This window comes from Schistocerca piceifrons, chromosome 3, assembly GCF_021461385.2.
Source record: "Schistocerca piceifrons isolate TAMUIC-IGC-003096 chromosome 3, iqSchPice1.1, whole genome shotgun sequence".
Taxonomy (NCBI): domain Eukaryota; kingdom Metazoa; phylum Arthropoda; class Insecta; order Orthoptera; family Acrididae; genus Schistocerca; species Schistocerca piceifrons.
Genome location: NC_060140.1, coordinates 368,375,811 through 368,402,114, shown reverse-complemented (window position 1 = coordinate 368,402,114; position 26,304 = coordinate 368,375,811). Strand labels below are relative to the sequence as shown.

The 26,304-nt window shown below is 45.3% G+C and overlaps 1 protein-coding gene across 4 annotated transcripts in view; it reads left to right on the top strand.

Annotated features, from left to right (window-relative positions):
• Positions 1-26,304, top strand: part of LOC124789502 (F-box/LRR-repeat protein 2) — a 551,725-nt gene that overhangs the window by 335,982 nt on the left and 189,439 nt on the right. The window contains exon 2 of one of the 4 annotated variants that reach the window (XM_047256887.1): positions 25,603-25,689. The exons of the other annotated variants lie outside the window; for them this stretch is intronic. Coding sequence (XP_047112843.1) covers positions 25,603-25,689 — 87 coding nt within the window. The remainder of the gene's footprint in view (positions 1-25,602; positions 25,690-26,304) is intronic. 4 annotated transcript variants of the gene reach the window in all.

Here is a 26,304-nt window from a genome sequence, read left to right as displayed (position 1 = left end):
CGCGAAAAGAAAAAATCAGACGAGATTTTCAATTAGGGGAACGAGTTCTCCCTGAATAGATATTTTAGTAAATACGTTGAGTTTATATACTAAATCCAGAATGCCTGGCGTCTCCATGATTTGTAAACGTGACTATGCCTGTCTGTTGTGTAGTCTGCGTTACCTGCTGGTTGCGGCATGCTGACTAAACAAACACCATTGTCACTCTGGACATCCTTCCTGCTCATCTGGTTGCCTTCAAGCGGCACGTCTTAAATTCTTCACTTTCTTGTATAATAATTATTGTCTATTGATTTTAATCTTTTAATTGTGTGTAATTTAAACTTTACTTTGTTAAGGTTTTTACGTTAAAATGGTAACTCTTTATGAAGGTGGATTTTATTATATACACATAAAAAAAAAGTTTTGCGTCATCCCGGTTCCCAGAACTCCTGAAGACAGACGTTGACTGTTCAGAGATGTCACTCAACCCGCCCAAAGATGTAAACAACCATGCATGACCAGCGCCTATTACACGGAGGTGGTCCGACAGCTGATCAGTTCCAGTCATTCCAACAGGAAGGAAGTACACGTTTCGTGTTGTCTGTCGTTCAACCATGTTTAGACGGCCAAACCCGCTGTTCGATCGCGTCCGCTTTGTTACTTTGTGCCAAGAAGGGCTCTCAGCAAGGGAAGTGTCCAGGCGTCTCGGAGTGAACCAAAGAGATGTTGTTCGGACGTAGAGGAGACACAGAGAGACAGGAATTGTCGATGGCATGCCTCGCTCAGGCCGTCCAAGGGCTACTACTGCAGTGGATGACCTCTACCTACGAATTATGGCTCGGAGGAAACCTGACAGCTCGCCATCATGTCGAATAATGCTTTCCGTGCAGCCACACGACGTCGTGTTACGACTCAAGCTGTGCGCAGTAGGCTGCATGATGCGCAACTTCACTCCCGACATCCGTGGCGAGGTCCATTTTTGCAACCACGACACCATGCAGCGCGGTACAGATGGGCCCAACAACATGTCGAATGGACCGCTCAGGATTGACATCAAGTTCTGTTCACCGATGAGTATCGCATATGCCTTAAACCAGACAATCGTCGGAGACTTGTTTGGAGGCAACCCGGTCAGGCTGAACGCCTTAGACACACCGTCCAACCAGTGCAGTAAGGTGGAGGTTCCCTTCTGTTTCGGGGTTGCATTATGTGCGGCCGACGTACGCCGATGGCGCTCATGGAAGGCGCCATAACGGCTGTACGATACGTGAATGCCATCCTCCGACCGATAGTACAACCATATCGGCAGCATATTGTCAAGGCATTCGTTCTTCACGGACGACAATTCGCGCCCCCATCGTGCACATCTTGTGAATGACTTCTTTCAGAATAACGACATCGCTCGACTAGAGTGGCCAGCATGATTTCCAGACATGAACCCTACCGAACATGCTTGGGATAGATTGAAAAGGGCTGTTTATGGACGACGTGACCCAACAACCACTCTGAGGGATCCACGCCGAATTGCCGTTAAGGAGTGGGACAATTTGGACCAACAGTGCCTTGATGAACTTAAGGATAGTATGCCACGACGAATAAAGGCATGCATCAGTGCAAGAGGACGTCCTACTGGGTATTAGAGGTACCGGTGTGTACAGCAATCTGGGCCACCACCTCTGAAGGTCTCGCTGTATGGTGGTACAACATGCAGTGTGTGGTTTTCATGAGCAATAAAAAGGGCGGAAATGATGATTATGTTGATCTCTACTCCAGTTCTCTCTGCAGGTTCCAGAACTCTAGGAACTGAGATGATGTAAAACTTTTTTTTGATGCGTGTATGAAGGCTTCGAAGTAGGATGTTAGTCATACGACAGTTTGTGTGTAACTTTCTTTGTAGTTCAACTCCCATATCCTTAGAACTTGTAACCGCATTTTTGCCGACTTACGAGTTGTACTTCGCAGTAATTCGGTACGATCTGCTGCATGTTTTATTTTTATTTTGGCTACTGCCCTATATGAATTATCGTGTCACTTTACGACTATCTTAGCGCCGTTGCACCCACTTTCCTTTACTTTTTAGTAATTAATGGATCTGAAGATAACCTATAAAGAATCCGATTATCCAATAAAATAAAAAAGTTACCCATGAGGTGTTTTTCTTTCTATACATTGGCCTTCCTACCAGAAGGCGGTGTCGGGTCCGAAACGTCTTATTTGTTTTCGTTTGAACAGGAAACAGCGCTAGTGTGCGTTAGTGTGCCTGTGCTGTGATAGTGCTACGCAAAAGAACTAGGGGTGCAAGCCCCCTCCATAAAAACGACGACCACACTATAACACCACCGCCTCCGAATTTTGCTGTTGGCACTACACATGCTGGCAGATGACGTTTACCGGGCATTACCATACCCTCACCCCGCCATCAGGTCCCCACATTGTGTTCCGCGATTCGTCAATCCGCACAACGTTTTACCACTGATCAATCGTCCAATGTTTACGCTCCTTACACCAAGCGAGGCCTAGTTTGGCATTTACCGGCGTGATGTGTAGCTTATGAGCATCCGCTCGACCATGAAATCCAAGTTTTCTCACCTCCCGCCTAACTGTCATAGTATTTGCAGTGGATCCTGATGCAGTTTGGAATTCCTGTGTGATAATGTGGATAGATGTCTGCCTATTACACATTACTACCCTCTTCAACTGTCGGCGGTCTCTGTCAGTCAACAGACGAGGACAGCCTGTACGCTTTTGTGCTGTACGTGTCCCTTCACGTTTCCTCTTCATTATAACATCGGGCTGATATGGGGTATCTGGCAGTAGGTGGCAGCACAATGCACCTAATATGAAAAACGTATGTTTTTGGGGGTGTCCGGATAGGTGTATGTAAACAGGCAGAATACGACGCTGCGGTCGACAACGCCTCTATAAGACAACAAGTGTCTGATGCAGTTGTTAGTTCGGTTACTGCTGCTAGAATGGCAGGTCATCAAGATTTAAGTGAGTTTGAACGTGGTGTTATAGGCGGCGCTCGAGCGATGGGACGCAACATCTCGGAGGTAGCGACGAAATAGGAATTTTCCCGGACGACCATTTCACGAGTGTATCGTGAATATCAGGAATCCGGTAAAATGGGAGCATCAAATCTCCGAAATCGCTGCGGCCGGAAATAGATCCTGCAAGAACGGGACCAACGCCGACTGAAGAGAATAGTTCAACGAGACAGAACCTTTCCGCAAATCGCTGCAGATTTCAACGCTGGGCCATCAGCAAGTATCAGTATGCTTACCATTCAACGAAACATCATTAGTTTGAGGACTGCATGACACAAAGCTTTACTCCTCGCCTGCGCCCGTCAACACCGACATTGGACTGTTGATGACTGGAAATATGTTGCGTGGTCGAACGAGTCTCGTTTCAAATTGTATCGAGCGGATGGGCGTATACCAGTAAGGAGACAACCTAATGAATCCATGGACTCTGCATGTCACCAGATCACCTGTATCCATTTGTGTCCGTTGTAGATTCCGACGGAGTTGGGCAATTGCTGCAGGACAATGCGACGCCCCAAACGTCGTGAATTGCTACAGAGTGGCTCCAAGCACACTCTTCTGAGTTTAAACACTTCCTCTGGCTCCCACACCTCCCACATATAAACATTATTGAGCATATCTGGGACGCTTTGCATCATTCTGTTTAGATGACATCTCCACCCCCTCGTAGTCTTACGGATTTATGGACATCCCTGCAGGATTCATGGTGTCATTTCCCTGCAGCACTACTTGAGACATTAGTCGAGTGCATGCCATGTCGTTTTGCGGCACTTCTGCGTGCTCGCGGGGGCCCTAAACTATATTAGGCAGGTGTACCAGTTTTTTTGGCTCTTCAGTGTATGTGCTACATCCTCCTGTGAAATTAGAGGTGAAAACGACAACTACGTTTAAGCTGCACTGTAACGAGTTCAATTAAATTATTTGGCTTGAAAACTGTCAAATGGCAGGGAATATCCAATAATATAACAGATGGCACTTCGTTTTATAAAATTAACTCCGAGCAACGCAATAGGTATACTTAGTGGTATGAAGTAAATTAACGAACAAATAAAATAAATTTAATTATTTAAAAATTGTAAGGTAAACTTCAGTTGAGTGAGAGGGGGAGGGGTTCCACCATATCTAATCAACTCTCACAAAGAGCTCGCTGAGCCTACCCCTGCTACCCCTGCGGGGTATCGGCGTAGCTGTAGGTACAGAGGCGTGTGCCAGCTGATGACCGCGTCACGCACGGCGGACACCTGTCGCTTGCCGCCGGCTGGCTGGCTGGCTGGCTGAGATGCCGACCGCCGCCGTGGTGACCCCCGCGGGACGCGAACTGTCAGCCGCCGCTAAATATACCACACTCATTAACGGCGCGCTAATCCTGGACGCCCAGCCCACACTCCGTCGCCTTCTCTGACACACTGCCGCTCTTTGCATCCTCACATCGACTTCATGACTACGCTAGTGACTGATCTTCTTGTGTGTGAGATAGAGGTATCACCAGTTTCAACACTGGTTTTAATACCACAGTCCTCTACTGTGCATACATGGAAGGTATTCGAAATAGCGAATATGGACAACTACTAGCTTTATAATTGAATGACGACAGTGAAAATTTGTGTGGGACTGGGACACGACGTCAGAGTTCACGTTTATCCCGAGCGGTCTTCGTACCATTAGGCTATCTTTGAACGACTCTCAGCTAGATCCAAACTTCCATATTTCGCCAGCCATGTGTCTACCACCTGTGCCGCAGTGCCTGTTACTTCGAACGTGCATGGTTGTCCTGAGGAATATTGCATCGTGTTTCGGAATAACACAATCACAGCTGTACTGTATTTATCCGCCGACACCGGGCAAGTGACTTTCAAGTAAAATGTTTCGGCTGTACGGGAGTATACATAATGGATATACGGTTGGTTGGTGGATTTTGGGGAGGGGACCAAGCAGCAAGGTCATCGGTCCCATCGGATTAGGGATGGATGGAGAAGGAAGTCGACCATACCCTTTCAAAGGGATTATGCCAGAAATTGCCTGCAGCGATTTAGGTAAATCACGGAAAACATAAATCAGGATGGCCGGACGCAGGCTTGAACCGTCGTCCCCGCCGAGTGTGCTAACCATTGCGCCACTGTAATGGATGTAAGAATACAGGGTGTAGACATACGATTGACGACATGTGGAAGTTAGTCTGGCCGTAGGTTGTGCTCAGATAGCGTAATGGTAACGCGACCGCTCGTGGTAAGCGGGAAATCCAGGTTCGAGTCCTGACCCGGCACAAATTTACACTATCGTCATTCTATTATACAACTGATGTTGTCCATCGCAATTGCGAATACATTTCATGTACTTCATAATGGCTGTAGTCACAGCAGAGCCTGTTCCTCTCGGCATGCGAACATGTTCAAAGGAGCATTCTGTCGTAATTCAGAAAATATCGTATTTAGTATGCACGGTCCTGTTCAATAATGGTCCATCACTGCCTTCATCAGACCTTTGAAATTACTTACCCGGACAGTTGTATGCTGACCTACAACTTAATATGGACTCCAAATAGCACTGCAGCTCGGCAGCCATATATATATATAATATATATATATATATATGAGTGTGTGTGTGTGTGTGCGTGTCCCACATCTCCTCACAAAACAACCACTGGATCGGGTTCAGCCAAATTTGATACACATTTACCTTACTGTCAGACGACAGTCGCTGTAGGGGTAAGAATTACCTACCTATCAGATGGTCAGAAGTGGGGGTGAAAAAAGAAGCGTAGATCGCGAGTGAATTCCCAGACATTATTTATCCGGTCTTTGAAGACGAGAGCACCTAGCGACTTACAACAAGCTTTCACACAATTTAAAACGCTTACGAAATTTTTCTCGCTTACAAGCCCTACAAAAATGATGAAGTAAAAGTACTGCATAAGCCATGAAGTTACACTTTATAACTTATTTACTACACTACTGGCCATTAAAATTGCTACACCAAGAAACATTCGGATGATAAACGGGTATTCACTGGACAAATATATTATACTAGATCTGACATGTCATTACATTTTCACGCAATTTGGGTGCATAGATCCTCAGAAATCAGTACCCAGAACAACCACCTTTGGCCCGAATAACGGCCTTGATACGCCTGGGCATTGAGTCAAACAGAGCTTGGATGGCGTGTACAGGTACAGCTGCCCATGCAGCTTCAACACGACGCCACAGTTCATAAAGAGTAGTGACTGGCGTATTGTGACGAGCCAGTTGCTTGGCCACCAATGGCGAGACGTTTTCAATTGGTGAGAGATCTGGAGAATGTGCTGGCCAGGGCAGCAGTCGAACATTTTCTGTATCCAGAAATGCCCGTACAGACCTGCAACATGCGGTCGTGCATTATCCTGCTGAAATGTAGGGCTTCGCAGGGATCGAATGAAGTGTAGAGCCACGGGTCGTAACACATCTGAAATGTAACGTCCACTGTTCAAAGTACCGTCAGTGCGAACAAGAGGTGACCGAGACGTGTAACCAATGGCACCCTATACCATCACGCCGGGTGATACGCCAGTACGACGATGACGAATACACGCTTCCAATGTGCGTTCACCGCGATGTCGCCAAACACGGATGCGACTATCATGATGCTGTAAACAGAACCTGGATTCATCCGAAAAAATGACGATTTGCCATTCTTGCACCCAGGTTCGTCGTTGAGTACACCATCGCAGGCGCGCCTGTCTGTGATGCAGCGTCAAGGGTAACAGCAGCCATGGTCTGCGAGCTGATAGTCAATGCTGCTGCAAACGTCGTCGAACAGTTCGTGCAGATGGTTGTTGTCTTGCAAACGTCCCCATCTGTTGACTCAGGGATCGAGACGTGGTTACACGATCCGTTACAGTCATGCGGATAAGATGCCTGTCATCTCGACCGCTAGTGATACGAGGCCGTTGAGATCCAGTACGGCGTTCCGTATTACTCTCCTGAATCCACCGATTCCATATTATGCTAACAGTCATTGGATCTCGACCAACGCGAGCAGCAATGTCGCGATACGATAAACCGCAATCACGATAGGCTACAGTCCGACCTTTATCAAAGTCGAATACGTGATGGTACGCATTTCTCCTCCTTACACGAGGCATCACAACAACGTTTCACCAGGTAACGCCGGTCAACTGCTGTTTGTGTATGAGAAATCGGTTGGAATCTTTCCTCGTGTCAGCACGTTGTGGGTGTCACCACCGGCGCCAACCTTGTGTGAATGCTCTGAAAAGCTAATCATTTGCATATCGCAGCATCTTCTTTCTGTCTGTTAAATTTCGCGTCTGTAGCACGTCATCTTCGTGGTGTAACAATTTTAATGGCCAGTAGTGTATTAACTGTATTAGCGACACATTGTTAAGGAGATATGACTTCATAAACAATGACATGCGTGAAAAACTGCTCCATCATGTCAGGTGTTTAAATTTATTACTTCGTTGCTGATAACTCCAGTCACAAAACATTTCGCAGACAGTATCGACATGTACCTTCTGAACTTACCTACAAAATTATATCATTTTACGACACCTATTTGAGACGATATGACGTCATCAACATCAGACGTGAGGCCAGTCCCTGCGTGGTACGGGCGTGGACGCACAGCTGTAAATAAATACCTGGCCAACGCTCTGTTCCTCCGCTAGTTTTTCTACATAAATTAACATAGTCAGAGGTGACAGGGTGATTGATCGCAGACTGAAACACCTATGACAGGACGGGGATTGAACTTGAGACGTTGGAATGCATAGTCAAGTACTGAGGAACAGATCCACACTTTCTTGCGTGTAATGCTGTGCAAAGCTCCGTAATATAATTTACTGCCGGCCGCGGTGGTCTAGTGGTTCTAGGCGCTCAGTCCGGAACCGCGAGACTGCTACGATCGCCGGTTCGAATCCTGCATTGGGCATGGATGTATGTGATGTCCTTAGGTTAGTTAGGTTTAAGTAGTTCTAAGTTCTAGGGGACTGATGACCACAGATGTTAAGTCCCATAGTGCTCAGAGCCATTTGAACCATTTATAATTTACTACCGTTGTAGCACAATACCAAGTTCCCTGCGAGTAAAGAGCTTCTCTATGTAAACAACAATTTTAAGCACCTCCTCTGTGAAGCACGCTCAGTACAGACGGAAAGCAGTAACCCCTTAACGTTGGGAAAAGCTGCAACACGCACAAGTAACTTTATATTAAGCATATTCATTAAAGTTATTTAAGACCCCCTCACTGTATATTCAGTATAAACAGTTTTGTGACTGGGTGCAGTATTCTGTATTTATATTTAATAACTTAATGGCTTTTTAAATCAAATTTTTAGTGAATTTGGAAAGCTCTTGAAAAGATGAGCAGAGTGATATAACCTCCGTGTTGGGGTTGAAATTTTTTGGGGAAGTATGCAAGAAATTTGCTGAAGTTGAAATTTTTCGAGGAAGTATGCAAGAAATGTGCTGAATTTGAACGTAAGGTGGCCGTGATCAGGCTCCGAAGTTATATGCAGAAAGAACATAGGCCTACGCTACTGAGATAAATCTTGTTTACTCTTGGTCGTGTCTTATACGACATAGTTACAGGATCAGTGCTGTAAATGGACTACATGCTAAACGTTAGCACATCAGAGCGGAGCTCTTCTCCTGGGCTAATCCCGTGTTTTCGCGGTGTCAGCACCTTAATCTGTATTTGGCAATGTTAGAGGTAGACGGTGACCGTATTCCCTTCGTGTCGTTATTCTTAACCCGCAGGACGGATTTTGTGTATCCAGTCTGTGTCTAGTGTTATCCCATGTGAAAGTGCGATAACATTCTCGAGATATTTGCTATTCGTGTAACTCATCTTTCCGGGTGTCATCTTCGGAGTCGTAGTCCCAGTAGAGAGATGAGAGCATACTAAGTCCTTATAGGTCTTAGAGGAACCTCGTCTGATTAAATATGAGGCTCGACGTTGTCACTGGGAAGTTTCTGTCAACGCGTTTCGAGAGACAATGCTGTCATCAACAGGCTGTCAAACTCAGCTCATGAGGTTAAAATACTAAAACGTCTACCAACACATCAGCGGCGTTCATAAAATAAAGCAGCGTAAAAACACATTGGGCTGTGGGTCCGTTGGTCCTGGTGCTACATTAACATGGTCGACTTCTGACCGTAGTCGTCCCGTCCCACACGGTACCGCTCACCGAGCTGCGTTTCCAGGTATACAAGAGTAGTTGTGACCCGACATGTTCCAGGCATTGCTGTATAGGTGCAGCGGTATCCCTAATCCACTGGTAACCTAGTTTTCCTTATTTCCAAAGATTCTACTTGCGTGTTGTCGTCAGCCTCAGTCTTTTTCGTCAAAGAACTATTCCAAATTTATAATTATCCTTCTGTCTTAAAATTACTCTACGAGAGTAATCCAAAAAGTAAGGTCTCCTATTTTTTTACGACGGTCACTCCAAAAGAAATGCACACTACTTTTGTAAAAATACAGTTTTCATTCTGCATGTGTCGAAGTTTTACAGTGTGTAGATATATCCTTCCCGCTTGTTTTCAAACTTAGTTCACCCTGTTCCCGTGAGTGGCGCCGCCACAGCACGTCTTCAAGATGGCTGCTACACTTGACGTTCGTCAGAACCAACGTGCTGTCATAGAATTCCTGTGCTGTGAAAACGAGATAGAGGGAAACATCCACGAGAGGTTGAAAAAGGTGTATGGAGATGCTGCTGTCGATCGCAGTGCAGTTAGTCGGTGGGCAAGCAGGTTACGTGATGAAAGCGGGCACGGCAATATTAAGGACTGTACTCGCAGCGGCAGGCCTCGTACTGCACATACTCCAGACAATATGCAGAGTGTTAACGAATCGGTGACTGCTGACAGACGCATCACAGTGATCGAATTGTCACGCTATGTTGGGATAGGGGAAGGAAGTGTTTGCAGAATACTGAAAATGTTGGCGTTAAAAAAGGTTTGTGCCAGGTGGATTCCCACGATGTTGACAGTGGCTCACAAAGAAACAAGAAAAACGGTATGCAAAGAACTTTTGGAACAGTAGGAGGATGGTGGAGATGAATTTCTTAGAAGAACTGCGACAAGTGATGAAACATGTCTCCATTATTTTTCACCAGAGACGAAGAGGCAATCAATGGAGTGGCATCATGCAAATTCACCCAAGGAAAAAAAAAGTTCAAAACCACGCCTTCTGCTGGAAAAGTTATGGCTACGGTGTTTTTCGATTCCCAAGGACTCTTGCTTGTGGACATCAAGCCAAGTGGAACCACCATAAATCCTAACGCATATGTGACGACACGGAAGAAACTTCAAGCTCGACTGAGTCGTGTTCGACCACATCGGCAAAAGCAGGATGTTTTGCTGTTGCACGACAATGCACGGCCACATGTCAGTCAAAAAACCATGGAAGCGATCACAAAAATAGGATGGATAACACTGAAACACCCGCCTTACAGTCCTGACCTGGCTCCATGTGACTATCATCTCTCTCGAAAAAAGACCCTCTTCGTGGAAAAAGGTTTGAAGATGATGACTCCCTTGTGCACGCTGCCAAACAGTGGCTCCAACAGGTTGGTCCAGAATTTTACCGTGCGGGTATACAGGCGCTGGTACCAAGATGGCGTAAGGCAATCGAGAGGGATGGAAATTATGTGGAGAAACGAAAATATTGTTCCTAAAGGGTGTATCTACACACTGTAAAACTTTCAAACATGTAGAATAAAAGATGGATTTAAATAAATAGTGTGCATTTCTTTTGGAGTGACCCTCGTATAAGTACGCTGTGGCAACTTGTGTATGCCCATGGCATACCAGCTCGCCGCCATGCTGTTCAGAAAGTTACGAACCCCTTCTTTCACCTCGTCGTCGGTGCTGAATCGCTTTCCGGCCGAATGCTCTTTTAACCTAGGGAACAGGTGATAGTCACTGAGCGCCAAGTCAGGACCATGTGGTGGGTAGGTGGGTGGGTGATTATGTTCCACTGAAACTGTTGCAGCAGAGCAACGGTTTGCATAGCGATGTGTGGGCGAGCATTGTCGTGGAGATTGAGTACGCCCTTGCTCAACATTCCTCTTTTCCGGCTCTGAATTGCCCGTTTGAGTTTTTTCAGAGTGTCACAGTACCTGTCAGCCTTAATTGTGGTCCCAGTGGGCATAAAGTCGAACAACAATACCCCTTTCCGATCCCAAAAAACGGTTGTCATGACTTTAGCGGCATACTGTGTTTGTTTGAATTTCCGCGTCTTTGGAGAAAAACGATACCGCCACTGGCGTGATTGTTACTTGGTCTCAGGTGTAAAGTGGTATACCCAGGTTTCGTCACCCGTTACAACTGAGACCAGAAAGTTGTCCTGTTCGGCTGCAAGGCGGCGAAGAAATGCGCGGGAAGCATCAACTCGTTGCCGCATGTGGTCCTCAGTCAGCATGCGTGGCACCCATTTTGCGCACACCTTCAGGTAGTCCAATGTTTCCGTTAAAATTCTGTGAGCGGTGCTTAGGGAAACCCCAGGAACCAACGTGCAGAGATCATCAAGGGTGATCCGCCAATCTTCACGCATGCTTCTCTCTACCTTCAACACTGTCTCCTCAGAAATCGACGGTCTCCCGCTCCTTTGTTCGCCGTGAATTTCGGCCCGACCAGCTGCAAGGGCGATGACACCACTTACGAACATTTTTGACATCCGTGCACGGCTCACCATACACTTCCGTCAATTAGCGATGGATTTCAATCGTCGCAGTGCCCTTTGCGTTCAAAAACCGACTGCGCGCAATTCGCTCTTGGCGGTAACATCCAACGGGAGCTCCATTCTCAACGGCTGCCAAGCCAAGACTGAGCGCCTCAGCGCGGCATGCGTATGTTACACACAGCACGTGAAGCACTCTTCATAACAGTGTGACCGACTGCCATGCAAAGAGAGTTTTGTACTTATAAAAAAATAGGAGACCTTACTTTTGGGATTACCCTCGTAGAAAGCCGCGAATGTTCTCGTTCCGTTATCGTTCATTTGCGCTTTAAGAATATTGTCATATTTCTTTTCATGAACGGCAATCTCCAGTTCTTATAGCAAATCAAGTCTACATCCTTTCCTTTCTACTTGCAGGTTATCTACGTCTTCTATTCCCTTAAGGGGACAGCCTGTTCTGTGCATATGATTCCCAACAGCTACTTTTGCCGTAGCTACTTAGTCCGAATGCATACTTGTGTTTCTTGCACCTGATCGAAAATGTTCTCTTTGACAGTCCATTTTATAAGCGGCGATGAAGAATTTTCGTTAGAAAGCCTTACAGCCCAGAATAAATGTATTTCAGGCACAATCGCCATGAAGCATTGAGGCAATCATCCCACCGAGGCATTGGGTTGAAGATACCCGTTTAGTGAAACGCCGTCTCCTGCTGCGTGAATAAGTCCGTAACTGCCTGATGCGCATCCTCGTCCGACAGGAATAGTCGCTTTTTTTAAAGGTCCGAAGACGTGATTATTGCATGGGAAGAGATCAGGATTACAGGGCGGCTGCTCGAGTGTCTCCGACCCGAGCTGTCGTAACTATTGCGTTGTCACATTTGCAATATGGGGCCCTCTCGTGACAAATCGCGACCAGCAAGAAACTTGGCGCACCATTCCACAACAGTGGTTTTTACAGATATTTTTCAGACATTTTCGATGGCCAAGAAAAGAGTTGTAGTACATTGGTCCTCTTTGGACGCATTTGGTAATAACGTCGCCATAGTTCACGATTACGCTTTTACAGCACACACATCGGAAAGACACGACTTGTTTATATTTCTATCGACATCGTGTTTCAGGCTATACTTCAGTGGATTATTTGCCTGGAACGCTATTCTGAAATCGTATGGTTTACAAATGTTCGCGATCTATTGCGAGACTGTTCCACAGTACGGCATAGCGATCGCTTCGACTTGTTCTTCCTTTATTTTCTTCTTTCTACTACCGTACCATTACTATTGCGCAGCAATTTATGACAAGTATCTACTTTGTAATCGTTATTGATCGCTATATTCTTAATTATGTTTAATTCTGTATCTGTATTCTTCTTGCTCTTTGCCACGTTGATTTCACTGTAAGCTACGAAAAACAGCAGGAGTGTTGAAGGATCTATTACTGTTCACATTCTACACAGAGTAATTCTGCAACGTATATGGAGAGTCAAACTACATACAGATAATGCTGCAAGGAATCAATGTACAATTCACTGTTTACGGAGCTATTGCTACTTTTCTCTAATTCACAAACAATAAATCATAGGAAAAATAATACTAATTCATACGTAGAATGATCACGTTACTAACTAATTCACATGTGGAGTACCATTGACCTTGCCACTGTGGTAATACCGGTTCACCTTAGATCACCGAAGTTAAACGCTCTCGGGCTTGGCTACCACTTGGATGGGTGACCATCTGGGCCTGCTGAGCGCTGTTGGCAAGCGGTATGCACTCAGCCCTTACGAGGCCAACTGAGGAGCTACTTGATAAAGTAGTTGCTCCGGTCACGAAAACTGACGACGGCCGGGAGAGCGGTGTGTTGACTGTTGTTTGTTGTTGTCTTGAGTCATGACACTGGTTTGATGCAACTTTCCACGCTACTCTATCGTATGCGAGCCTCTTCATCTTCAAATATATCCTTCGGAATCTGCTTACTGTATCCATCAAAAGCCGGCCGAAGTGGCCGTGCGGTTAAAGGCGCTGCAGTCTGGAACCGCAAGACCGCTCCGGTCGCAGGTTCGAATCCTGCCTCGGGCATGGATGTTTGTGATGTCCTTAGGTTAGTTAGGTTTAACTAGTTCTAAGTTCTAGGGGACTAATGACCTCAGCAGTTGAGTCCCATAGTGCTCAGAGCCATTTGAACCATTTTTATCTATCAAAAAATGGTTCAAATGGCTCTGAGCACTATGGGATTTAACTGCTGAGGTCATCAGTCTCCTAAAACTTAGAACTACTTAAACCTAACTAACCTAAGGACATCACACACATCCATGCCCGAGGCAGGATTCGAACTTGCGACCTACCGGTCGCGCGGTTCCAGACTGTAGCGCCTAGAATCGCTCGGTCACACCGGCCGGCCTGTATCCATCCCTTGGTTTCTGTCTCTCTCTCTCTCTCTCTCTCTCTCTCTTGGCTGACTGTACGCCCCTCCATATCCGCATCCAGTGACGCTTATCGGCAGAGGAATGCACGGCGGTCGATCGGTACCGGTGGTCTTCCAAGGCCAGTTCGGATGGATTTTTTAAATATGTGAAATACCACGTTACTAAACGAAGCACGTTGGTTGCAAAATACGCGAAATATTTCATTGGAACCAAGCGAAAGATGGTCTTAACCTTGACAACATTGCACTTTACCTGGGCTCGTCTAGCAGTTCGGCTGAAATAGAGCTGTAAATATTCAGTAACGAAAGATGCAGGTGAACATCGTAAAGCGAGTGTAACAGAACAGAGTTTTAAATTTCGCGTTTAAGAAATCGTTCACGCAAGAGGATCGTGCAAACATAAGGGTTGTACATCGCACATAGGAGATAGTATTAAGCATTCCTGGCCTAGAGTAGCAACTGAAAGAGTGGAAAACAAATTTATCGCCAAATCTGTATGGAATTCCAATTCGGTTTTACCAATAGCACATTATGGCTTTGGCCCCTTGCTTCACTTGCATCGATAGGGGATCTCTCGCCCAGCGCAAAGTCCCAGGCTACAGGAAAAAAGCAGAGTTACTTATAAGAAGGATGAAAGTGCCGATAATCAAAATTACATCGGTTTTATATAGAATTCTCGAGCACATATAATAAACTTCCGTGGGAAGGAAAAGCTTCCGTCCACAAATTAGGATGGTTTTAGAAAGCATCGCCAGTGCGAAATTCTGCTTGCCCTTTTCTCACATGATATCCTCCGAACTATGGATAAAGGGCAATTGGAAGATTCCATATCCCTAGATTTCCGAAAACTCTTTGACACGGTGTTCCGCCGCAGACTATTAACGAAGGTACTAGCATACGGAATAGGTTCCCTCGTATGTGAGTGGTTCGAAGGTTTCTTAAGTCATAGAACCCTGTACTTTGTCCTCGACGGCGAGAGTTCATCAAGGAGTAGAATATCGTCAGAGTGCTCCAGGGAAGTGTGACAGGACCGCACTTATTATTTATATACACAAATGATCTCACAGACGGTGCGAGTAAGCAGTTTGAAGCTGTTTGCTGATGATGCTGTGGTGTACAGTAAGATGCCGAAGTTGAGTGATTGTAGGAGAATACAAAATGACTTAAACAAAACTTCTAATTGGTGCGATGAATGGCAGCTACCTGTAAATGTAGAAGAATGTAAGTTAATGAGGATGAGTAGGAAAAATAATCCCGTAATGTTCGAACACAGCCTTAGTAACGTGCTACTTGACACAGTCAGATCGATTAAATATCTAGGCGTAACGTTGCAAAGCGATGTTAAATGGAACTAAGCGGCATCTGAACCCGATTGTAGAACGATACTACTGCCGCCAACGTACATTTCGCGTAAAGACCTCGAAAGTAAGATAAGCGAAATTAGGGCTGGTACGGAGATATATATGTAGTCGTTTTTCCCGCACTCTGTCTGCGAGTGGACACGAAGGGAAATTACTAGTAGTGATGTAACGTACCCTCTGCCACGCACCGTACAGTGGCATGCGGCGGATGTATTTAGATGTAGATGTAGAAGCAGACTGCTTTAAAAAGCATTGTAATAATTTAGTTGTCCCAGATTTTTTCCACTTTAACAGTTTGTATATCGTTGATACATTTATTTAGGTTTCGTTACAACTACCAGTCCGCACACAAATCGCTGATCCTGTGCAGGTCTTCCTGCACTGCGCTGCAGTCTTTCGGCGTGTCACGCTCTCTATAGGCACAGCTGTGTCAACCAACAGCCTCACGCAGCTCCCCATGTTACTCGCTCGGTCATTTATACCGGGTGACATTTCCATGAGTACGGTTATCTGCAGAATGTAAATTTAGAGATGAAATTTCATTTTTTTTTTTGCCAACTGTTTCCTCCACAATTAATTTCAACACGTTATTCAATAACCAACATCAAACATTTTTGTTTGTAGTAACGACTTATGGAGCAGGTAGCGACACATAGATGACAGATCCTGCAACCGTGCGGAAATTTTTATATGTGCTCATTTCACTTATGAATTTGTTGGTATTACGTTTTCCTGATGTATCGTTTGTAAATCAGAAAATACTGGCGACAGCTTATAAATAATGACTTGCGTGAATATTAGTACTTAGTTTTTCGATTCTTTTGAGCATTATCTGCACGTCGTTTGATTTTCCGCACCCATCGGGAAGTTACCTTGAATAGAATGTGAACAGTAATGCTCCTCTTAATAGTCCAATGAAGTGCTCATTATTTGCTTTTACGTCTGACGATTTCTTCCCATTAAGAACGACGTACTGAGTTCTATCTACTTGGTCGCTACCGAGTGTACTTGGAAACCATATCTCCGCAAACTGTAATTTATTCAGACTAGATAGAAGGTCAGTTTCGCACTATTATCTGTCTTTACTGTTGCAGATCTAGATATCAGCTATCATTAGTGCGTTGTCGGTAGTCGTGTAGGCCCCAACTTAATTGTTGCAACACATATTTTAATATAAGCTAGGCATGTGCAAGCATTAGTCCAACTAACTTTCCTTTCGAAAGCTCTATAAGGTAACGAAAGAATTTGTCTTTAGAGAAAGATATAAGTGCAAAAACAACTTCGTACACTCGCTTAACACATTGACCCTTCAGATAGATCTATCTTAATTCTTTGATCCCTATAGGATTCTGCTTCGAGTCACCATTTTGTTCTGAAGTAACTCTTGTACGTGCCTAAGTTATATTGGAATATGTGTTGTTATAATTACGTTGGGTCTGCATGGCTGCCTATAACGCATTGACGATAGCTGCACTGTTAGCTGAAATCTAAATCTGCGATAAAACAGACAGATACGATAATGCGACCGATGCTGAACTTCTTTCTAACCTTGTTTACATCACAGTCGTGGGGAACACTCATTCCCTTGGAATCCAGCATAGCTAACTTATTGCTGGTACCACAGAGTCGGTTTCAATAGAATGCATTAAACGACAATATAGTAAATACACATAATTTATTACGTACGAATAGGAAGACAGATTGAAACTTCCCTTTTGTATGTAAAGAATGGCTGTACTGGTAAACTTCTACATTATTTGATAACATCCAAATAAGCAAATGCCGGTCGGAGTGGCCGAGCGGTTCTAGGCGCTGCAGTCTGGAACTGCGCAACCGCTACGGTCGCAGGTTCGAATCCTGCCTCGGGCATGGATGTGTGTGACGTCCTTAGGTTAGTTAGGTTTAAGTAGATCTAAGTTCTAGGGGACTGATGACCTCAGAAGTTAAGTCCCATAGTGCTCAGACTTTTTGAGTTAAACAAATTTCTTTTTTCTGATGGACACACGTCCAGATTGTCCGCTCATAGTAACCTCTCAAAACTCTGGCATCTCTCTCCCCACTTCCACCACTGCTGGCGGCTCACCTCCAACAGCCCAACGCTACGCGCTGTTCACATCCAATTGCCCAACACTAGCCTAACGAATAATCCAACAATGAGTCCAACCAGCCACAGACTGCACACAGCGCAGTCTGCGATTTTCATACAGAGCACTGTGTGGCGTTACTTAGATAAAAACCTAAACAGCCTACTTACAAGATGCATTACTGCTCGATTACGCTATCTATATACTCAATAATAATAAACAAGGCTCAAGGTCAGAAAGAGGGCGAATAGGAGATGGATGAGTGGTGAGAAGAAATGTATAGAGAGCGCAAATGTGGAGATAGGAGGGAGGAGGCGAGAGAAAGAAAGAGAGAGAGAGAGAGAGAGAGAGAGAGAGAGGGAGAGAGAGAGACTAGACGGACAAAGAGAGGGGGGACGAGATGGACAGGGGCAGGGGAGACTGGGATATATAAGTCCCATTCATATTAGCAAGTGTGCTTTCTCTTTCCTTTCTTTTCCATTTAACCAGAGTGAGACACAGCGACGCGTGTCCGGGAACAGCTAGTTGGCAATAAATCTCTGGAAACAGTAATGGTGGAACTCCTAGGACTTATTTACCCCGGAGACTTTTCGGAGACATATATAGCACGTGCAGAAGTCCCAGCAGCTGTGCAGTCCAGTCCCCATACGAAGAAAGTGAGTTGATTAAAATTATAATCCAATTACAGATTCGTATTGCTTATGTAGGCTAATCATGAGTTTCGTCGTAGTAGACATGGGCCTATAAGTCGGTTAATTACTCAGTGAAATTAATCTGCCAGTTTAGTCATTAAAACCAATTTTCCCTGGCGAACTGAAACCACCAACAGCTTTCGCGACTAGAGGACTATCGGAAAGTAGGTGTGAAGCTGTTTTTGTGGTCGCCATCCATTTCATTCATAAAATTCGGAAGATATCGAAAATCGACAGAAGTTCCAGGGCCTTTATTTTCAAATAGAAGCTACAGCAACGTCAGCGTGTAGGAACACTGACCCCGCCCGCATTTGGAGAAATGGCGCCACTACAGGGCCACTAACCTGACCGCTGGGAGCCTGAGTGGCCCTCTTTTATCGAAAGCAGTAGGAACAGTTTGCATCAAGTTGGTTGGGGTCATTTTTCTACCGGAGAAGGCACACCCTTGTGCTACAGCGGAGGTTACAAAACTATTGAGAGGTGCCCTGTCAGCCCCATTTCGCTGTAGTTCTTAGTTTTAGCGGAGGTTACAAAACTATTGAAAGGTGCCCTCTCAGCCTGATTACATAACAATTGAGAGGTGCTCTCTCAGCCCCATTTCGTTGTAGTTCTTAGTTTGCTTCACTTGCAACTAGCAGTAGTGGGGAGCTGCCTCTACAGGGCTATTACAAATGATTGAAGCGATTTCATAAATTCACTGTAGCTCCATTCATTGACATATGGTCACGACACACTACAGATACGTAGAAAAACTCATAAAGTTTTGTTCGGCTGAAGCCGCACTTCAGGTTTCTGCCGCCAGAGCAATCTAGAGCGCAGTGAGACAAAATGGCGACAGGAGCCGAGAAAGCGTATGTCGTGCTTGAAATGCACTCACATCAGTCAGTCATAACAGTGGAACGACACTTCAGGACGAAGTTCAACAGAGATCCACCAACTGCTAACTCCATTCGGCGATGGTATGCGCAGTTTAAAGTTTCTGGATGCCTCTGTAAGGGGAAATCAACGGGTCGGCCTGCAGTGAGCGAAGAAACGGTTGAACGCGTGTGGGCAAGTTTCACGCGTAGCACGCGGAAGTCGACGAATAAAGCAAGCAGGGAGCTAAACGTACCACAGCCGACGGTTTGGAAAATCTTACGGAAAAGGCTAAAGCAGAAGCATTTCTTAAACAGGAGATTGGAAAACCGATGGATCAGTGGTGGTGGAGATCATGATCAACAATTCATGTCATGGCCTCCACGCTCTCCCGACTTAACCCCATGCGATTTCTTTCTGTGGGGTTATGTGAAAGATTCAGTATTTAAACCTCATCTACCAAGAAACGTGCCAGAACTGCGAGCTCGCATCAACGATGCTTTCGAACTCATTGATGGGGACATGCTGCGCCGAGTGTGGGAGGAACTTGATTATCGGCTTGATGTCTGCCGAATCACTAAAGGGGCACATATCGAACATTTGTGAATGCCTAAAAAAACTTTTTGAGTTTTTGTATGTGTGTGCAAATCATTGTGAAAATATCTCAAATAATAAAGTTATTGTAGAGCTGTGAAATCGCTTCAATCATTTGTAATAACCCTGTATTATGCGAAAAAAGTGTTCGCATCCCTGATCTTGGAAGCAACCATGTATAGAACTCGTCAGTTTTTGCGAAGACGTTTCGCGGTAGACTACCCGTGACAACTTCGTGTGTGACGAAGATGCAGATATACGATTTGCACGGCAAGCAACCAACTTTACGGCTCTACCGATGTTAGATCGTTAAGCTAGGTTGGGCTGCCACTGCCTGTGTGCTCGTCTTACTTGAGTCTTCATGTCTAACTGCTTTCCTTCGTGATTCTCAATTCCCGAGATTAACATGTTTTTTTTTTCGATTATTACTCTCTCAAGGGACTCCACGAGTTATCGTTGCGTCTCGTATGATTCTGTATCTGTGTATGTACAGCAGCTCGACTTACAGCAAGCAGCTGGCCCGCATTTTTTATTTGTTTATTTTTTTGAGTTATAAGTCTGCTGACTTGTTTGATGCCGCCTTCCCTAGTTCCTGTCCCAACCTTTTCATCTCAGAGTAGCAGCTGCAATCTGCGTCCTCAATTATTTGCTGGACGCATTCCAATCTGTGTCCTTCTCTACAGTTTTTACCTTTTACAGCTTCCTCTAGTACCATGCAAGTTATTTCCTGAAGTCTAAATAAATATCCTGTCCCTTCTTCTTCTCAGTGTTTCCCATATGTTTCTTTCCTCGCCAATTCTGCGAGTGCTTTTCAATATGCATCTTAAAAACTTATTTTGTCTCAACAAATGTCGAAAAAATTTTCCTTTTCTGGGTGGTTATGGTGTTTTTCTGCTCATGGAATTCTTTTAGAAAATCCTCATTGATTTTTCTTTCCGTGCGGCTATACCAAATTACCTATCTCCAAAGCCACATTTACATTGCTGCTAAGCGCTTTCCGTCTGTCTCCAACAATGTCCATCTCTTATAGAAATCCCGGAGGGGCATACTCCTTATAAATGTCTTGACTTGTCAATTAATAGTAGTCTACTTTCCTTTGGAGCTCGTTTTGCTATTGCAAATTTTATTATTATTAATTTCTTCCTGCATCTGTTACCATATCTAATTAAAATTTCTCAGTAACAGTACTTATCGGCTCTTGCTATTTCATTCTTTTAATTCTGATGTCAAGTGACCCTATCATCTTTCATTTTACCATTAATTTTAAATTGCCCGGATATTATTCATTTACGAAAAAAATACGCGGAACGTGTCGATGACCTGACGAGCCGTATGTAACATGGCACTATAGTGTAGGTATGAGTTTTGCAACGCACTCTTTCGAGAAAGAAGCTCTCAGATGATGAGATACTGCAGAATTTCTGTGTACCGCACTGAATTGGGTTGACCATAGTAGCTTTCAAATCATTGTGTCCGATCGTTGACATCATATAACGGGTTTCTCGCAATGCACTACCTTCCAAGCATCTGTTAACGATTGTTGCCAGCTCAGAATAGACAGTTTAGTTTGTCACCATAGCATATTCAAGAAACGATTGGTCCCATCGTTCTTGAGGAGAAGTTAGCAGAGTCATGATTACTATGAAACTTTTGAAGTGCCCCCATCAGAAGACCGTAAAGTGATCTCTTTGCCCTTTCAGTTTGAATGATTGTGCGAATGGAAGTTGTAAGCCGCCGTGTAAATTTTGCACGAGGATGCTATGACCGAGGCGATCTCAGCTGTCCTTCAAAGTGCGTAAACTCAACATTCTCAGTCGTTCTCACGTTTTAGTGTCTCAGACTGTTGCTCAACTGATCCACTATATCGGTATTGTTCTACTTTTCAGATTAATGCTTTGGGAGATGAAGTGCGTCCTCGCACTTGTTCACCACCATAGCTTCTTCTGAACGAACGTTGGAAAGCAACGTCATATCACCATTTGACAGTCCCACCCATGCAAAATATTCGTTGATGTACAGCCTACGTCAGCATGTTTACCAAATCTACATCTACGTCTACACTCATCCCTAGCCGAGGGTGCTTGGTTTACCGGTGTCATTTTCTCCCTTTCCTGTTCTAGTTGAGAGTGGTGCTCGTGGAGAACGACTGCTGTAAGCTCGAATTTCTCTAATTTTATTTTCACAGTAACTTCGCGGGATATACGCAGGAGGACTGAATGACTTCCATGAATGTATTTTTTCGAAATTTTAACAATAATCTATACGGTGATGTGCAACGCCTCATGTAGCGTCTGTACTGGATTGGATAAACATCTTCTATCAAGTTCTGTGTAGCAAGGGCCCAAGGTCACAAGAGAACAAGGGTATTGTAAGCTACCTCCTTTTTGGCGGACTTCATTTCTTGGGGATTCTTCCAATGAATCTCAGTCTGGCACCTGAGTTTCCTAAAGTCAGTTTTATGTGGTCGTTTCAATTTAAAACACTACTTACGCATCCTTACAGATTCTTAATGACTGATTGTTCGGGGCTCGTGTAATCATATAATAATTCAGAGATTCCAAATTTATAGTGTTTACGTACATGCACTACAATTCTTGTTAGCTCATGACGTAGATTAGTGACTGTAACATCGAAAATGGTCTTTTGGCGATAGACACATTGGATTTTGAATTTTTTCCCGTCACAAGAATTTAGATGGAAGTCTGAAACAAATCAATATTTCGGTCGTGAAGGTATTAAAAGAACAGTAAACGGAAAATAGGCTACTTCGCATTGCATTTGCAAATATAGTTAAAATTGGGAAAGATTATCTTTAAAATACGATCTGTAAACATCTTATGTCACTGAATCACATGTAATCTGAATCACACATACTCTACATGGAAAAGAGAAAATTCGCAACTCGTGTTCTGACTGTTTGTGTCGCTAGGCAATGCGTTTTTTATATAATCGCATTCTTAATTTTATGTTTTGGAAATGGGTTATAAGCATTACGTTTATGGGCCATTATTTTTCCAAGGGGAGACAGCTCTGTATTCCTCCAAACCACCCACAAATTCAATCATTTAGTCTTCGTACTAAGCCGTATACGCACAATAAGCAAACTTGTTTTTGCTAACTGTGACTTACATGGCAGAGTATACTATTCATGGTATAACATTTAGGGGTTTCCTACAGTTCAACCGCGTACTGAGCGGGCCAAGAATGACTGCTTAAATACTTCAGTGCGTGGTGCAGTCAGTCCAGTTTGTCTTCACGGTCCCTACCTGAGCTATACACATGGAGATGAAGAATATGTCGATTCTTCCGTTAATCTTCCGTACTCTGTCAATTTGAGATTTTTCAACATTTCCTTGTCGCTCTCTGGTGAATAAAACAAACCTGTGATCATTCGTGACGCTCTTCTTTGAATACATTCTATACCCCACATTAGTTCTGATATGGGTCAGAGAAACATTTGAACAGTAGTGTAAAAGGTATAGTAAAACGAGAACGAGGCAGATGGAAAAAAGCAAGTAAACTGTGTATTATTTCAAAAGTAATCGCCATAACTGTTAAAAAACATTTATTCCACTGAGAGGCAAGACGGCCACTGTGTTCAAGGGGAAATGTTTGGGGTTCGTCTACATCAACATACACTATTGGCCATTAAAATTGCTACACCACGAAGATGACGTGCTACAGACGCGAAATTTACCCGACAGGAAGAAGATGCTGTGATATGCAAATGATTAGATTTCAAAGGATTCACACAAGGTTGGCGCCGGTGGCGACACCTGCAACGTGCTGACACGAGGAAAGTTTCCAACCGATTTCTCATACACAAACAGCAGTTGGCCGGCCTTGCCAGGTGAAACGTTGTTGTGATGCCTCGTGTAGGGAGGGGAAATGCGTACCATCACGTTTCCGACTTTGATAAAGGTCGGATTGTAGCCTATCGCGTTTGTGGTTTATCGTATCGCGACACTGCTGCTCGCATTGGTCGAGATCCAATGACTGTTAGCAGAATATGCAATCGGTGGGTTCAGGAGGGTAATACGGGACGCCGGGCTAGATCCCAACGGCCTCGAATCACTAGCAGTCGAGATGACATGCATCTTATCCGCATGGCTGTAACGGAACGTGCAGCCACGTCTCGATCCCTGAGTCAATAGATGGGAACATTTGCAAGGCAACAACCATCTTCACGAACAGTTCGAAGACGTCTGCAGCAGCATGGACTATCAGCTCGGAGACCATGGCTGCGGTTACCCTTGGCGCTGCATCACAGACAGGAGCGCCTGCTATGGTGTACTCGACGACGAACCTGGGTGCACGAATGGCAAAACGTAATTTTTTCGGATGAATCTAGGTTCTGTTTGCAGCATCATGATGGTCGCATCCGTGTTTGGCGACATCGCCGTGAACGAACATTGGAAGCATGCATTCGTCACCGCCATGTTGGCGTATCACCCGGTGTGATGGTACGGGGTGCCATTGGTTACACGTCTCGGTCACCTCTTGTTCGCATTGACGGCTTTTTGAACAGTGGACGTTACATTTTCAGATGTGTTACGACCCGTGGCTCTACCCTTCATTCGATCCCTGCGAAATCCTACATTTCAGCAGGATAATGCACGACCGCATGTTGCAGGTCGTGTACGGGACTTTCTGGATACAGAAAATGTTCGACTGCTGCCCTGGCCACTACATTCTCCAGATATCTCACCAACTGAAAACGTCTGGTGAATGGTGGCCGAGCAACTGGATCGTCACAATACGCCAGTCACTACTCTTGATGAACTCTGGTTTCGTGTTGAAGCTGCATGGGGAGCTGTACCTGTACACGCCATCCAAGCTCTGTTTGACTCCATGTCCATGCGTATCAAGGCCGTTATTACGGCCAGAGGTGGTTGTTCTAGGTACTGATTTCTCAGGATCTATGCACCCAAATTGCGTGAAAATGTAATCACATGTCAGTTCTAGTATAATATATTTGTCCAATGAATACCCGTTTATCATCTGCATTTCTTCTTGGTGTAACAATTTTAATGGCCAATGGTGTAGATAGTCTTCAAGCCAGCGTACGGTGCGTGGCGGTTGTCTAAGGAACGATCGTTGCAGTCAGGCGTGCACCTCTTCGTCCGAAGCAAACCGACGACCACGAACGTCTTTGTTCGGGGATCGGAAAATACAGAAATCGCATGGGGAAAGATCGCTACTGTATGGAGGATGTGTGAGGGCTTTCTACCGAAACTTGCCAGCGACTGGTAATCGAAACAGGGACCCCACTGTCTATCGGCAGTGGCGCTAACTACAACAGGACGAACTACGGATAGTGTTGTCCCACGTTCGAAATGTTTGCGAATCGAGCGTGTAACTGAGGAAGGACGTGGATACCAGTCCGGTAGTCATCTAGTCTAATGTGGGAAAATAGAGAAAACGTATCCAGGCCGTTAATCCGTCGCGCGAATTCAATCCGCTGCCAAAGAGTGCCCCCCCCCCTTCCTCCCCCTACTTTCGACCCTCAGTACGGAAGCAGCGTGGTAACGCGCTTGGCTAAGCGAGCGAGTTTGTTCCTAACACACATCTCTCGAATAATTACGGAATGAGAAAAAAAAAAAAGAAAACGATAGTAACACATCAACGAAGTAGATTTTCTCTGGAAAATGAGAGAATGCCATAAAAGCTATAAAAGGAGAGAGACGCGGTAGCGTCGTGTCTCTACAACTGGAAACAGCACGTCAGAATGTAAGTTTCGTTGTGGCTCATCTGCTGCGCTGCTGCCGCTTGCGCCTGTGTGCTCGTGGTTTTGTCCGCTTTGCTCGCATTCGCGGGGCGAGGCGAGGCGAGGAGACAAGGGCGGCGCTGCGCCCCCACAGCCACGCACTGACCGCTGTGCTGTGCAGGTGTGGGGTCAGATCGCCCTGGAGGGCGCGCAGGTCTACATCACCGAGGGGTCCGGGGCCACAGTACGCAGCCACTTCCATAACACGGTGAGTAAACTACTACGCCACGGCTTTCCGGACTGGAAAGGTGCGACTGGTCCCCGGCACGAGTCCGCCCGGCAAGACTTGTGTCGAGGTCCGGGGAGCAGGCCAGTCTGTGGATGGTTTTTAGGCTGTTTTCCATCTGCCTCGGCGAATGCGGGCTGGTTTCCCTTATTGCGCCTCAGCTACACTATGTCGGCGATTGCTGCTCAAACAAGTTCTCCACGAACGCGTACACCACCATTACTCTACCACACAAACATAGGGGTTACACTCGTCTGTTGTGAGACGTTCCCTGAGGGGGGGGGGGGGGGGGGGGGGGATTCCACCGGGGGCCGAACCGCACAAAAACCCTGGGTTCGGTGTGGGGCGGCGGAGGGTGAAGTGGACTACGGTAGTCGTCGCGGGTTTGAGGACCACTGCGGTTGCGGCGGGGACGGAGCCTCTCCGTTGTTTCTAGGCACCAGGTAAACATACAGTACAATACAATACAAACTACTACGCCACTAGGCAGCCGGGGCTCTACCGCCAGACTCAGGTTTTGGTCGTCTACCTCATATCTGAATATTTGGTAAGAACGTTACCACAGGGTTCTTGCGAGTGGAAGGCGCTGATGTTGAA